At 35.7% G+C, this 17,202-nt stretch overlaps 1 protein-coding gene across 2 annotated transcripts in view; it reads left to right on the top strand.

Annotated features, from left to right (window-relative positions):
• The window catches only part of vps8 (VPS8 subunit of CORVET complex), a 345,245-nt gene that overhangs the window by 186,915 nt on the left and 141,128 nt on the right, over positions 1 to 17,202 (top strand). For both annotated transcript variants that reach the window (XM_088930095.1, XM_088930096.1), the window contains exon 41: positions 12,354 to 12,434. In XM_088930095.1, the coding sequence (XP_088786221.1) occupies positions 12,354 to 12,434 (81 nt within the window). The remainder of the gene's footprint in view (positions 1 to 12,353; positions 12,435 to 17,202) is intronic.

Consider the following 17,202-nt stretch of genomic DNA (forward strand, 5'->3'; position numbering starts at 1 on the left):
ATAATTATAGGTAAACCATTCTTAATCTTTAAGGGTTTGGAATTTAGTTCAACTTCTTATATAGTTAGGTAAAAGTTCTATAAACGTATGTTTAGAACTCTGATAGGACTTCATTTTTTTTTTATTATTTGGGGTCAGAGAAAATAATTACTGAGAAACCAAACCTTGTAATGGAACTTTAAATAAATAAGTAGTTTATTGACTGACTATCTGAGGAGGTAATGCTTCTGCCTATTGAGATTATTTCATTTGATTGGTGTTTCTCAGTCTAAATACCCAATTTTAAGAATTACCAATGTTAGTTTTGGTACTTTAACATGCAAGTGCTTGTGGATCAAAGGATCAGAATTTTAAGGTTTTTTTGCATTATTGAAGTTGTCCTTTGTCCCCGTATTTGTTCTTAGCCTAGCTGTGCTTATATGTTTTTAGTTAAGCATTACTTATCATGTATGTTTTCAAAGAAATGATATTTGAGTAAGTCTGTAGTCAAAAGCAAAAGCTAAAGTATTTTGTATTGCTTCACTTATTCCATACAGTGCCCTCCAGAATTATTGGCACCCTTGGTAAAGATGAGCTAAAAAGGCTATGGAATAATGTCTTTGTTGTTTATCAACTTGATCTTACACTGAAAATATGAGAGAAATCTAACCTTTCAGTGGGGTAAAAGTATCCAAAGAAAAAAACTCCTGATAAAAAATAAACATTTTTCTCAAAAATACCTCACAATTATTAGCACCCCTGCATTTAGTGCTTTGTGCACCTTCCCTTTGCCAAGATAACAGCACTGAGTCTTCTCTGATAATGCTGGATGAGGTGGGAGAACACATACACATGCAGCCATTCAAAACGAGCGAGGTATGCTGCGGTACAACGTGATGGGCGCGTCACATCATAACACGTCATATCATGTCATGCCGCATTTTACCGCATGCAAATTAGATTATGTTAATAGTATCCGGAATCATTATCATGAAGTGCTACGACAGGCTAGTCATGGGCCACATCAAGTCCAGACTCCCTACCCCTTTGGACCCCCTTCAGTTCACATACTGCCCCAACTGGTCTACAGATGATTCTGTATCTCTTGCCCTTCACCTGGCCCTGTCCCACCTGGATAAGAAAGACTCTTATGTAAGAATACTTTTAATTGACTTCAGTTCAGCGTTTAATACAATCAGAAGCTAATAGAAACATTAAGCTTCCTGAACCTCAACATCTCCCTCTGTAACTGGATTCTGGACTTTCTGACCGAGAGACCTCAGACAGTGTGGATCGGTAATAACATCTCCAGCACCATCACAATGAGCACCGGAACCCCCGAGGGCTGTGTGCTCAGTCCACTTCTGTTCACATTGATGACTCATGACTGTACGGCCAAGCACAGTTCAAACTGAATCATCAAGTTTGCCGATGACACGACACGATAACAACATCTAGCGGAGGTGGAGCAACTAGTGGACTGGTGCACAAACAACCACCTATCTCTTAATGTAAATAAAACAAAAGAGATAATTATTTACTTCAGGAGGGCCCATGTTGATCACTCCCCAATATACATCAACGTCTCCCCTGTGGAGACAGTTAGAAGCATCGAGTTTCTTGATGTACACTTACAGATGACTTCACTTGGTCCCTCAATACCACCTCCCTAGCTAAGAAAGCACAGCAGCGTCTCTATTTTCTGCGGTGACTGAGGAGGGCAAACCTTCCCCCACCCATGCTTACCACTTTCTACAGAAGCACCATTGTGATCACCTTGTCCAGCTGTATCACTGTTTGGTTTGGGAATTGCAACACTTCAGACCGCAAGACCCTGCAAAGAATTGTGGAAACAGCTGGAAACATTGTTGGAGCCTCCCTCCCTGCCATTTCTGTCATCTATCACAAATGCTGCTTTCACAGGGCCTTCAGTATAGTAGATGACCCCTCCCATGAACTATTTGCCTTCCTACCATCTGGAAAAATATATTGCAGTGTACGGGCTAGCTCCACCAAATTCTGTAACAGCTTTTTCCTGCAGGCTGTCAGACTCCTCAACACCCTGGAGTCTACTTGCACCCACTCCAATTCCAGAAACAGAGTTTAAATTCCCCCCGTGTTTTTGTGAATATTTTATTATGTATTTGCCTTAGTAATTTGCACTATTTGCACTTTGCACTGTGTGTATCCTGTCTACAATGTCTATGTCAGTGTCCTGTCTGTATTTGCACCGTGGACCAGGAGGAACAATATTTCATTCCATTGAATACTTGTATATAGCTGGAATGACAATGAAGTTGAAATTGAACTTAAATGATCACTGCTTTTGAAAAGTTTGTAAAGTTTGTCCTAGTTAAAGATGATCCTATTTGGCAGCTTTGAGTTCAACTGAAAAAACTTTCAAGTCCTCTGCATTTGCTGGTCTTTCTTTAGATTACATAGACTATCATTTTTTTTTGCTAATCTTGTGTTCTGTGTAAGCTTGAGTTCTGTTTTGTCCTTGTTATTTAACCCAAGGCTTAAATCTTTACCAACCACAAGAAACAGTTCTCAAACATATACTGTACTGTATATTCATGACAGTGAAGACTGACTGCCACAGAGGGGCTTGCATTGCTTAGCAGTATTGAATCTTGAATATAATTTGCCTCAGAAATGGCCTTTTAGATTTACTTTATTAAATCTAAAACAAAACTATTTTGACCCTTTTTGACATTCTGTGCCAGAGCTCTTCTGTTCTCTGCTGTGTTGCTGCCATAATTAGTTTACACGGTAGCTCAGATCATACTCCCTCAGCATTGACATGGGTGGCTTTGGGAAAGCACTTTTGGTTGAGTATATGAAAATCAATACCTTAAAATTACTAGAGATATTATCTTGAAATCAAATGAAAGAATGTAAAATGTGTTTTTTTTTAGTAAATTCGGTACCTTGTAAAAGTATAAACACCATCCAAAGACTTAACTTTTTAACATTAAATTTAACATTAAAGCAACTGCAAGGCAGGATATACCCTGGATGGGACACTAATCCACAGCAGTACATTATTAAAAGTGTGTAAATACTTTTGCAGTGCATTATATATATATATTTTTTTCTGGTTTAAACATGTGAAATTTTTATTCTAATATTGAAAATTGGTTCTACAGTCTCTGCACTGGAGCCACCTATTCCCCTATCTGAGCTAAAGAAGGGGTTCAGAACCTAAGATTATAATTCAAAGAAGGCCATTTGGCCCATTGATCTTGTTTGTTTGCTAGCTGTTAATTGATCAGAGGATCTCATCCAGCCATTACTTGGAAGAAGCCATTGTGTCTACCTCCACAACATTGTGGCCTGCATGTAAAACTCTTGATTAATGTAATAAGGAACAGAACTATAGTACACCTACTGGCACTATCCAATCCTTGGTGTATTGCAGTGTATATGTATACAGTAGTACTACTAGACATGTTGTAATTGTATGGATTTAAAGTTTCTTGTGGTAGAAAATGGTGGGGGAAAATGTTGGATTGTGTACTTAAACCTATCACAAGTTTGGCCTCAAATATACATGTATTATACTATTATTTAGGCATTGAATAATTTAGTAACTAAAAAGCACAGAAAACTTAATGTGCTGTAGGAAATGCTCTCATGGGCTGCATTTGGCCTGCAGGCTTTCATTTTTCCTCTCCTGCTCTGTAGTCAAGTCTCCCGCTGGTTCCATATTATTGAAACAAAATGAGCTGTTTTCAGATGCCCCTGAGGGTTATATATGAACTTTAAATTGAAGAATGTTAATTAAACCAACGAGCAGCGTTAAAAAGCACATTCAGGTGCCATCTAGTAATTTCCTGGAACAGTGACCTGCTGACCCCCTTGAACAAACAGAAACTTCAGATTTCATTTAAGTATCCCACAGGAATGCTCTTTTCTCTTAATTAAACCCTTCTTTTTTTTCTAAGAAAAAGTACAATAAGGTCATTTGAAACTGAAAAAAATATGAAAGTTTAAGAGACTGCAGAGGAAAATTTCAGCAAACTTTTGTTTATTATTTTATAAATTTAGAATATCTCGACAACATTGTGACCTGCACATAACACTTAATATAATTCGGAATAACATTGTTTCTGCTGTTTTCTGCTGATACTATTTCCTGCATGCTACTGCAGGAGCAACCTTTGAAGTTGGTCCATAGCAGGTGTTGCACTGCGTTGCAGAAACAGCACAGAATAGCAGTTAAGGCTGTTAGGTCAGGAGCTGTAGGATCTTTGAACACATTGTTTCAGTGTGGATTTTTTTCACAGAATATATTCAAGAAGAACAAATGCACTATGCCCCCAGCCCAAAACAAAGACGTTTTTGTGCATTTGCTTTGTTGCACATTTGTTTATCTTCCTTGCACAAATATTATTTTTATCAGCACTGTCAGAACCTCACTCTAATGAGTCTCCCTGTGTAATGCGTTTTTAATGACTGTTAATGAGGCTGCCATGTCCTTGGTGGTTTCATACAAGAGTCTGCAGCTTTCTTTATAATTCTGTTCTTGCCTGTGATTGCTTTGGAAATCAGACTACTGTCCGTGGCAGGAGATGAACCCATACTGCGCTAAGAAAGGCAGCATACCCCTTGGTTTTGGATAATTTATTTATCTGCTTAGCATGGAGCTCTGTGTGTGTCTACCTCAGTCTTAAATTATGCATAGCAAAATAAAATTGCTTACATAAACATGAAAGCACATAACAGAGTCTGACACCCCTCTGGTCGACTGTTTAACCTTCTTTGCAGATCCCCATTGTTTCCTATGGTGCTAACCAGACATTTTATCTTTTTAATTAGCCAGTACTTAAATGGGCAAAATTCCTGTGACTAGAGTGGGAAGGAATTTCCTGTTAAATCAATGGCATTTGTTTCCCTTGACACCCAGCACACGATAGAAGTTGTTTACTTCATTTACTGTACTGTACGTTATCAGAGGATTCAGACACTCATAACAATATTGCCAATTCAGGCCTTTGAATTATGTAGCAATTTTCCAGTCTAATATAATTCTCCTATAAGCCTCATTACAGAATTCACAAAAAGAGATGAGCACTGCTAGACACTTAGGGGCAGGGAGAGGTGCGGATATAGAAATGATGTTCCCTCCTATGCAAAGAAAAGTCTTTGCTGGGACAGAGTTCATTGCTGCAGATCTTTAAGCCTGTAATAGTCCAGTTAATTGTTTAACATCATTGCACTGAACATCGCAGCTGTTGTCGTTCCCTTAAATTAGATGAAACTGAAATTATATAGAAATACAGTATAATTAAAGTATATGAATTGCTGATAAGCATTCTATCAAAGAATAAATTGAATTATGGTCAAGTGTGTTGGACTCGAAGAGAAAGCTACTGTACATAAAGCTGTTTTTTGGACTTGAGGAAAAACCTGCAGTATATGAATCTGGTTAAAAGGTATCGCAAATGAAAATCTTGGGCATGAGTACTATTCTGGTTTTTGTATGACTTGCTGGTGATTTGTAAAACCATACTCTAACACTTCCAGTGTCTGAATAAGTCTTTTGAAATCAGCTGAGTTTTTTTGTTTTTTTACTTTTAATTAGTGGTGATCTGCTACATAATAATGTGCAACATTATTGTATTGTAAAGTATTTAAGCATCTCCATCCATTAAAATCCATTTTCTAACCACTTTATCCAGTGCAGGGTTGTGGGGGAGCTGGAGCCTATCCCAGCAAGCACAGGTTCAAGGCATGTGACATCGGTTCATCTCAGGGCAAACACACATAAATTCGCACACAAACCAGGGCTGTTTTCCCCAGAAGCCTATTAAACTACCAGCATGTCTTTGGACTGTGGGATCACCTGGAGGAAACCCATATAAACATGAAGAAAATTAATACAAACCCCACACAGGTAGTACCCCAGGAATTGAACCCAGGGCTTAAGTGCTGCGGAGCCTATAATTTCCACTTATTGATTTTAAGGAATTTCAACTGCAACAATTGTTACTTATGGTAACAGTTAACATTATGAACAGGAAAGACGGCCTGAGTGGACAATAAATTGTTGGTAAAAATAGGGGAAGTCTGAAATCAATTTCCCCATTACTATTCTTGTATTTGAGGGAATATTGAATAAAACAGTGTGACTTATTATTGAATGTAACTTAATATAAGTGCCTGTACAAAAAAAATCCATGTTACCTATGTTACCACTCTTTGCCACCTGTTTTGCCTCTTACATGAGAAATCGAATATTTAATAATTCAGAACTAGCATGTACAGTATCTTATCTGTAAGTATCTGGGACCTTTATAAAAGCACTTCCTTCTACCTATCACACAAACATTCCCGTCTTTATTCTTTAAAATTCTTTCCATGTTAATGACCATGAATAAATGGTTGTTGTTTCCAGCATTAATTCCTTTATTCCTACTTGAACTGGTTACAAAATAAAGCCAAGACACATAGTTTTGAATATTCTACTTCAAATTCAGTATTTTTTACTTCAGTAGTAAATCCTATTCATCAAATATCATTTGCACTGATTTTAGAATCACTTCACAGGCTGTTCAGGGTCATAGTTCCCCAAGAAAGTTCTGTGCACTTGGATATGATCATGAATTCCATCATTAGAAAATTCTCAGTTTCTGTTAGGATTTTATTTTGTCTTATCAGTTTTTTTTATTTCCTTGAATGTTGCCATACAGTAAGATGTGAAGATATGCTAAAATTCTATAAGTTCTTCAGACCAAAATGGTTGCAAATGACTTTGGGTCCCCATAAAAAATAAAAAATAATTTACATCATGCAATGCTCTTACTTTAGTACATCACGTCCTACTATACTGTAGCTCAAACTAAGAATACTGACCAACATCTGACAGTATACCTGGAAGAGAAGTAAAAGCACATGCTAAAGTAATAGTTAAATGATATTTTTTCCTCAAACATACCAAAATGCAAAGTGCAAAATGCTTAAATAATTTGAGAATAACTTGATGTTCTTGAATGAATAAACTCAACATCTGTCTTGGCACTTCAAATACGTTTTTGCGCTTGTGTGGTGTTTTACAGTATATAGACTCTGTAAGACTACCAATGTCAAACAGTTTAGCCATGCAGTGTACTTTAAAGCTGGGAGGACAGAATTTGGTTTGTAATATGATATTTGTTAATGTATTCATTAGGCTTAGTTGATATTCAAGGGAATCACCCAACTACTGTCAGAGAAGACTTGTCCTTAATTGTGCATCACCTTCCTTATTTTTATTGCTTTCCATTTTATGTGTGCAAACCTTAGCCTCTCCAAATGTCTCTTTAGGCAAATCTAGAAAAACCTGCCATGAAAGATGGCTTTACCATCTTCTAGACAATCTCTTCAGATCCCAGGAACTAAACAAGGCTGGGCCTGTTTAGTACTAAGATAGGAGACTTCAGGTGAATACCAAGTTATTAGTATAAGCCGAGTTGGGGGACCAGTAGGTGGCACTCTTCCCTTTTGCCTAGGTTTACCATCTAATGCCCATGTATGGTGACCAGGGACACTATAACCGATGCTTTCCTTCGCATGTAGTGTCAAGCTTTGTGAATAAGTGAGTTCAGTGGTATGTGGAAGACAGCATCAGATCAATGCAAAAGTGCTGGATAGCAATGGAGGAAATTAATCTGTCTATGCAGCCTCTGCTCTATACCTAGAGGTACAAAAGCCACTATTGTAGGGGTATAACAATTCATTGAATTCCACAAATCTATATCACAGTGTTTTTCAGGGCAATATATTGATTTGATATCTATAATTTCACATCTATATTGGGATACATTGCATGGGGCTTACAATACAGTACTGTATATCAATGATTCAGAGCTAGAACATAATACCGCGCGACACAAATAAAAACACTCATTTCAAACTGTGTTTTAAAGTTCAGTTCAGGGTGTTTGAGATTTCAACCTTGGTACTGTAGATTAAATGTCCATATTTAAGATGTAACTGGTCCCGTGTTCCCTGTTCCAAAACACAAGGCTGCATGATGTAACAGTGCTGCCAGCTGTATCAAATTACTCTTGAAAGGCTCTCGCATAAAAATAATCGGCAAAAAATTATTTAGAGCAGCCACACCGCCCTCCAGCACCCTTCCCCATTTTAATGCTTGCCAGACCACAGATCTTTCAGCACAGCTGTACGTTTATGCATATTTTGATTCTTCCCCTTCCCTTTGTCTGAAGCAACACAGCCTTTTTAGTGTTTTGGCAGATATTAGTGCTAGAATTTCCTGGAATCTTATTACAACTAAATGTTTCCTGTCAATTTCAGAGTAATAACACAGATTGTTTATTAGTTCCTCAGAGAAATTGTTTTAACACCATAACAGTATTGAAGTATGTGGGGAAAAGGTATTACATGCTAATTCAATAGGCTTTTACGTATTTTTAAATGAAAATGCATCACTTAGGTTAAAATATTAGAGGGCCCTAATTAAGAAATTTGTTTTTAGTGTAGTTGCTTTCTTTGTTTTTAGAGCTGAAGTGTGAAAATGTTTTGGATTTGTTGGATCAAATTTTTAGCATGCTGATAAAGACAACCAAAAGACGGAGCTCAGGGGAGATCCATTCTCAATGAAAACAGCTCCTTTTGTGAAACAAATCCATCTTCATCAGATTTAATTTCAATTTCAAAAGGTAAAGGAAACACTGTTAAAGATACATTAAACTGATATTCATTACTTAATTTACATTAATTCTCTATGTATTAGATTTGCCATGTTGACACATTTATTTCAGTTGTATTAACAGTGCAACTGTTTTAATTCCAAAATACAGTCATCTTGCATCTTGTTAATAATCTTGTCTGTTGATAAAGACATGGCTGTGGAAGGGTGGAAGGTCAATTACTACTTTACTTGTTTATTTTCTAAAAGGATATCAACATTTTGGATCTGGGGCTGAATATTTATTGAACTAATATTGAAACTAAAGAAGGTTTTCAGCACATGGAATACTAGTTGATGTGCACAGTGTAAAGAAATTAGTAATTTCACCTTAGTTTGAAAGGTTTAAGGTAAAGATCTTCCCTCTGACCTACGTGATAGATTGAGCTTTAAATCATGTAATTTTTTGTTCAATCTATATTTATTTTACAGATTACTTTACCACTACCAGACAAGATACATTTGAAACATGTATGACTATGGCAGTTTGGCACCTGCCAATGATAATAATTTATTTTTTTAATACATGTTAGCTTTGCATATCCCTTAGTTAAAAACTAAATGAAAATAAGCTAAAAAAATAAGATCATTTTTATGCAGCTTGATTTTAATTAAAAAAAAACATTGCTGTAGAATGTTATGAATATATTTCATTCAAAATAAAGATTATGACTCTTTATGGCATGCAGGTTAACTCTGTTGCCTCTCAGCTGGTCTCAGCAGGTTTGAGGCTGGTCTTACATTCAATTTTGGACTGCATCTGTGAGGAGTTTTCCTATTGTTCTCATGAGTCTTCCCCAGGTACTCTACTTTCCTCAACACTTTTCAAGGGCATTTTGGGTAAATGAGTTGGTGTGTATGAATTACCCTGTGAACACACCCTATATATCACATACAGGGTGTAGTACTGCCTTGCACCATGTGCTTTTGGTAAAGGTTCCGGTTTGCGACAGCTATCACTAGGCATCAGTGTCTTATTGATATTGGATGACTGTTTAATGTCACTGAGTCAGAAGGAACACTCTTCTAAAATGTTATCAACTGATAATCTGTAAATTGTTAAGAATCCTTAAATTATTTTATAAGGTAATTTTCAGGAAAACATCAGTCTAGTTAGAAATTCTTCATTGCAATGGAATATGCATTTGAATACAAGTTTGCCATAGGGTTGTTATTTCCTGTTTTCCATTTTTATTTGTTTCTCACATTTTTCGGTCTACCTTGGGTTCTCAATCTTAACACAGACGTACAGGTCTCAAGGCAAGACCACAGAAGGGACAGCAAAATGTTGATCTAAACACTACTTAAAAATTCCTAATCAGTACTTTAACATTAGTTTCAAATTAGTCGATGCAAATAGCTGCTGGAAAACCAAAAGGCAATACATTTGAAATATGTGATGGATGTGCATTTAAGCCACATTTTATCCAGACCTATACATGAATTTTAAAAAAGCAATTAAAAAAGGCATATGTTTGTTTGACACTTGCCACACCTTATATGCTTATTACAAATACTCTCCCTATCAGTTCTCAGGAGCGAGTCCAGGCCCAGTGTAGCCTTGGATCCACTGTCTTTCTTCATCCTTTCCACTTACTGATATATACAGTACATAGATAATAAATGGGCTGTGTAAAAACTGCTGATGTTGTACCTGGCATTCTTTTGTGCGATAGGCCATAAAATTGCTTGTTTAGCAAACTGCTGTGGACTCTGCTTGGTGCTTGGACCACAGGGAGTTGGAACAATCGGCACATACAGACATTGATAACATTCTCAATAGCATGAGCCGTCATTGTGGTGTTTCAAGTAAAAACATGTTTAATTTAGAACTCACAGCTTGGGGCCCGAGCCACAACTGTACATGTTTTAAAGCTTGAAATTTCTAGCCACAATCCTTTGAATACCATGAAAAATGGAGACCCAGTAGGATGCTGAAGTACCTAAAAGCTTACTTCAGTCAAGTGGTGTTTAGGTTGACAGCAGAAAAAGCTTTCCAATTTCAATATTTGAAGAGTAAGCTGCAGTATCAGTGCCTTTCTACACATTAACTTATTTTACATGCAAATCCTCGCATATATTTCTCAGGAACATATGCACCCTGAGGACAGACTTCTTTCTGAGACTGTAAGTCTAGAAAAAGAAAAATGATGAATTCTGCTTACAGTTCATTAAACTGAACACTTTGAAAATGGCAGTCGTTTTTTCACACTGTGCTTCACATACTTGAGAATGGCATAATGTTCTATCTCTCACCCTTTATTTTTTAACCACTGCTAGTTCAAACCCTCACAGAGATTATGATAAGCCATGAAGAAATATTCAACAGTGTGCTTTTGTCCAGTTGCTTTAGAAAATTTCACTTTTCTGTATTAGCTTGAATCACAGAGAAACCTCTTCAGCATGAGCAAAAGGCTTTTGAATTGTTGTAAGTGGCGTGGCTCATTGTGCAAGGCAACTTGTTGTGTGATACCTAAGTTCTAAGTACAGCAGACAGAGGGTATTCAGAGATGCTTCAAAAAGGACACAAAGTTATCAAGAACAAACTTCGTTGTCATTGCTTCTTCAAAATGTAGTTGATGAATTCTTTGAAATGCTGAGAATCTTGATTCATGGATTCTGAATTCCCAATCCTGGTCCTGTCACTTTAGTCCCTTTAATACAGCAGAAGATGAAGAGCTGAGTGAAGCTGTTAAACTGGCCCAAGTAAGAAAGTAACTAGCTGGTTTAGTCTGTTAAGAGCTGAGTTGGACTGAAAACCTGCAGACACAACAGTCCTTCCAGATCAGAATAGAACTCCCCTGCTGTAGATAATCATATTCCACTGAAAACATGTACCTCTGTTATTATGGTCAATCTGGAGAGTTGTGACATTTTTGTAGTTTGCTATTGCTTCTCTTACACACTTCTCTTACTATGATGTTCATCATGTATAGTGCAGTCCATAAGTGGAAAGTGACACAGTTTTTGTTGTTTAGGCTCTGAACTCCAGCACATTGGATTTGAAATGAAACAATGAATATGAGGTTAAAGAGCAGAATGTCAGCTTTAATTCGAGGGTATTTACGTCTATATTGGGTGAACCATATAGGAATCACAACCCTTTTTATACAACGGAGCAGCCGATTGTCCGATTAATCTTGGTTTCCTAAAATGGGAGGACTATGTATAAAAAGGGCTGTGATTCCTGTGTGGTTCACCCAATATAGACATAAATACCTTCGAATTAAATATGACATTCTGCACTTTAATCTCATAGTCATTGTTTCATTTTAAATCCTATGTGCTGGAGTACAGAGCCAAAACGGCAACTGTCTAAATACTTATGAACTGCACTATACATACTACAGTACATCCTCAGAACTAATAAAAATTCCTGTGACCCACCAACATTCTTGTGAGGTTACAGGTTAAGGAATCAGTCTTTTCAGTACTTTTTAAAGGTGATGATCATTTTTATACTGATAAAAATTGTCTGTTTTAATCAGTAGGTTTAAAACAGTAATGAACTGGGTTCAAAAGATTTTGCTAGAAATAACACATAGCTGTTTTATTGTTACAGTAGATGTCTGTTTCAGAGATTTGAAAAAGATGACAGTTTTCTACAGACAGAATCTTTGGCAGCATCATTTCTTGCAGTGAATTTACCTCTAAGGCTGTCTCTTTTTATTCTTTCCAGGACCCAGTCTATGGCAAAGGCAAGTTGGCTGAAATTCAGGGATTAATTCTCGGGATGCTGGAGACCTTTAATTATGAACAGGTAATTACTTTAGAACCCTTCAACCAAATTAAAATGTTGTCTTTAAATGAAGCAAAGGCTAGTGCTACAATGCTCTTTACATTTCTAGAAAGCTGTCATAAAATCTTAAGTACTAATAAATGTTAGTTTGATCAGACCTGCTTTGTTCTTCAATAAAAGAAAAGCATACAGTATGGAATTTATTATTGCAATCAGTTTTGCACATTTCTAAGCAAATCCCTGCCATGGTTTGAGGCCAAACTCCCCACATGAGTAATAAAAAATCTTGAGAGTGACACAGTGTGAAAGATGATGACTACAGAGAGATGGGATTTTTTTAACACTGTGAGTAAATTTCAAGAAAGCACACCTACTTTTTTGCCAGAGTTTTAACTGAGAGAGTGGAGATACGAAAGTGGGTTGTGCAGTATCTTTTAAACCATGAAATTACGGTTGGTGATAGGTTGTGATGTTTTAATTTATAGAGTCTTTCCCAGCCCTGAAGGTTCCTCATTGATTGGTCATCTTTTGTTTGAATGACGGTGACCTGCTGCTAGGATCACAGTCCAGATATGATGTATATATCATGAAAATTACAGTGATATCATGGTCTCCATTAATGGTGTCCTGTTTTGTGTCACAGACTCAGAATATGCTACTTATCAGGGAAGCCCATCTCCATAGCATTTCTTCAAGCTTGAATCAGTAGTGCTAAAAAGCAACGTAGTTAGTGTCAATTCCAGGTCACTGCGAGGGCTTTCAGAAAATCCTTCTAAACTTTTAATTCTTTTGCGTATTAATAAGCCTGCATGCTGTAACATCAATGCCTAGGGGTTTTTAAGATTACTGTATATCACTCTAACCACTGAGTAAGTTACATATAACTAATTAGAAAGCAGTTAATATCAGCATGTTCATCAGTCACATTCTGAAAATACATTTTTATACAGTGATTCCAATTGCTTTTGGAAAAAATTATTGCATCCTGATTGATTAAAATACCATGTTTATGCTTGATCATTTAAAGAAATCAATTTGACCTCAAAGCAATTAAAATGGATTAAGGATGTGAAGGATTTTTTTTGGCTTTGCCACATCATTAAAAAATTAAGTGGATACAAGTTTAGTAATGCAGAAAATGGTTCAGTATGTATTAATTGCACAGGGAGCAAAAGGTAAAGCTGGTTTGCAGATCATGTTCAAGAAGAGACTCATGTTTATATTAATAAGAAGAGATTTAGATCTAGCAAAACTAGATTATCAGCAACGGAGCAACAATTAAACATCAGCAGTACCAACTCCACATGTCATAGGACACAGTTCTTTATGACTATAGTCAAAATTGTTACTCCTTTTTTGAACACCCTGTGTTTAACAGTGCCATGCAATACATCAATAATTTCATTATACAGATAACAGTAATTTAAAATGCGCAAGGTGTAAGGCAGAATACCGCAACAAACCCTGTGGCATGATGACTGCATCTTGCCATTTTATTTTTTCAATATATTTTTGATATCGGACTGTAAAATTGCCAGGTGGCGCAGTGAATTTTTAAATGTTTATTAACCAATTTGTGCTTTCCTTCACTAATAAGCACAACTCCATGTAAGATACTGTATGTCACTGTCACTAGTCATATAAAACTAACAGCATTATCGTTTTTTTTTAATGACATACAATTTATAGAATTATTAGTAATTATGTATAAATAATAATTTCAAAACAATTTTATTTTAGATTTATAGTGGATTTAAAGATAAATCATTTTTAAAAGCAAATAACAGTAAAAAGTAGCGATTTGAATGACTTTCAAGGATGATTTACGGTCGTTTACCGTAAGCTACATTGTCGCTGATACAAGTCTGCACTTTGGGTTCATTTGGTTTCACTTGCTCTGCAAGCAATTATAACATCAGTAATTTTATTTTTGGTTTTTTTATATGTTAATTTTTTATATAATATGTCATGTTTCCTTGCAGTGTCATAGAAATGAAATTTCTGATCAAATATACCCGTCACTAGACAATGCTTGTAGTTTTTAATTCAGCTCGTCCAATCAGAGCTACACATTGGTGGTTCAGTGGTAGAATCTGTGCCTCCCACACAGGAGGCATTGGTTTGATTCCCATCCATTGCATAAATTGTACTTTAACAATTTGCTCCTTGAGCATAATAAATGCGTTTCTCTCATAATAAAATGTAATAAATACTACAGATACTATGGAACAAGTAATAGGTTTATTCCATATTGAAAAAAAAGAAGAAAGAAAACACGTTTTGTTTCTTCAGGTCACACCTGAAGAAGGCTCCATGGCCGAAACGTTGTGTTCTCTTTCTTCTTTTTTTCAGCATGGAATAAACCTATTACTTGTTCCTTTGCAGCCTACGCATGCTGACGCAGCTACCCACCTGAACTACTACAGATACTATGTATACTATATTGACATTTTAATTAATTTTTACATATCACAGTATGTTAAATGTTAAAATAAGGTGTCTTGTCATGTCATTTGCCAAACTGCTTTATACCATACGGTGTCACGGGAAGCCGGAGCCTACCCGGCAAGCAACAAGGCAGGGTACACCCTGGATGGGGTGCCTGTAGATCGCAGATATTAAAATAATATTAATAATAAATGACATCATTACATGAATGAATGTATGTAGTGTAGAGTTAACAGACATGTGAATACTGCCATAAGGGGAGTAAAGAAAACCAGTTCTACTGGTCATTTGATCACCAGACCAGCAATCTCTGGGTTGCCCTTCAACAGAAATTTCAACTGAGGCTTTTACATGGATATTTGCTACTATTTTTAAACCATTTATATAATATATTTTTTATCGTTACTGTATAATCTAATATATATATTTGTTTTTGCTGCACTTTTTTCTTCTTTGTTTTTTTCATGCTATGACTAGTGTTTGTGGTGTTTTTGTTCCTGTAGTGGTTTAAAACCATACAGTATCATTGTGCATTTAAAAATAAATAAATGTATAGTAGCAAAAGAACATTTAGATGTGAAAGAATTTGTCAATCATGTACAGTACTTTGCAGTAAGTTGAATTGCAACTAATACAACTCTGCACTTTATTTAAATATATTTAAATTGCTGATATTGCCATTTGCTTTTGAAGTAATGTACAGTATGTGCAAAAACATTTATGGCAATATAATTTTGATGATCACTTGAAAATTGTGGTGTTAGTAATGGAATCCAGATGAAGGCAGTCGGCAAGAATGATGCTTATCAGCATCAGATTTCAGACAGCAGGGAATATTTTTTAAAACATAAAGACGATAGGCCATTAGACTAACTGTTTTTTGGTCAATTTACATAAGAAAGACACATGTAGCAACTTTTTGAGAAGGGGGAGCTGAGAAATCATTTCATTAATGTTCATAGTTTTATAATAAATCAAATATGCATTTTTATGTATTCTTGGCATAATTTGTTTTACACTTTTTAAGTTAGATTGTTAGACTATATACTATCCAGCCAAACATTTTTGTTAAGTAAACTTTAGAACAAAAAAAATTCAGAGACTTAACTTAGCGGCTGTGCAGTTCACATAAGATTTTCCCACTATTATGTGTGACTATTGTGCATCAACATTTGTATTGGAGATGTACTGTAAAGTATTGTATTGGAGATTACACTGAGAAGAACATATTTTGTAATTTAACATTTTAATGTTATTTAAAATTTCCTATTTTTGCCTGCAACAACCTTGAAAACACTGTTTTATAGGATTCCATCCAGACAATGTACCTTAAAAAAAACATCTATTGCCCCATTAATAGATATGACATAAAGTTTCAGTTTGTCATAACATTTCATTAACGAGCAGAATTTGTGTAATAGTTTCTTGAATCACTATCAGTCCTTTTTGAATACACTTGAGATGCATCAGTGTACCCTGGATCTGTGTAACCTGCAGGTAGTGCGCTTGTCCTGTAGCAAGAATAACATCACATCCACAATGTATGAATAGTGTTTACAGAGATATAAATGTAAACATTTCAAGGTTTGTTTTAACTTTTTAGAGTGACCACTGTCTATTTATTGCGTCCAATGGGTTAAGAATGTCCTAGTAACTAAGATCAATTTAAAAAACACATACCTGTACATGTCATGCATTTAACTCTGAGATCCCATCAAAATAAGTGAACAGTATAAAAAATAGTCATACATGGGAGATAAAAAGTCCTAATTAGGAGTTTTTCAGGTTTTATATTTTTTTATTTTCTCCTCATGGCTTCAGGATGCTGCCACAGCTCTGCACATTTACCGCCTGCCTACACTCAGGATCCACTGTTTTTCGTAAACCCTTCCTTGAGTTTCTCACATCTCTGCTCATATTACCCTATCCCCATTTTCCCCAAATATCTGGGGAGTGGTTTATTATTTATTTATCTATTTATTTTTTATTTATTATTTATTTATTTTTATTATTATTATTATTATTTTTATTATTATTATTATCCTCAGTGGTGCATACCTCAACAGTATAAGGGCAAATTGCAATATTAACAATTACAGTTGTTTTTTAATTAATTGATATTCACTCCATGAAATTACTCGTGTTAGAAAAATTTCAGTGAAACCTGTGTCATTAAAAAATTGAGGTCCAATACAGGCTCCATTGATGGCATGGAATCCCATTTTCAGAAAAAAGTACTGAACACCCATGTTTCATTTTGAAACGGTAACTAGGCTATGTATTTAATATGATTATATAACGAAAATAATATATATTTTCAAGACATACAATTATTGGACTA

Source organism: Atractosteus spatula, chromosome 13 (genome assembly GCF_055471065.1).
Source record: "Atractosteus spatula isolate fAtrSpa1 chromosome 13, fAtrSpa1.hap1, whole genome shotgun sequence".
NCBI classification, from domain to species: Eukaryota; Metazoa; Chordata; class Actinopteri; order Semionotiformes; family Lepisosteidae; genus Atractosteus; species Atractosteus spatula.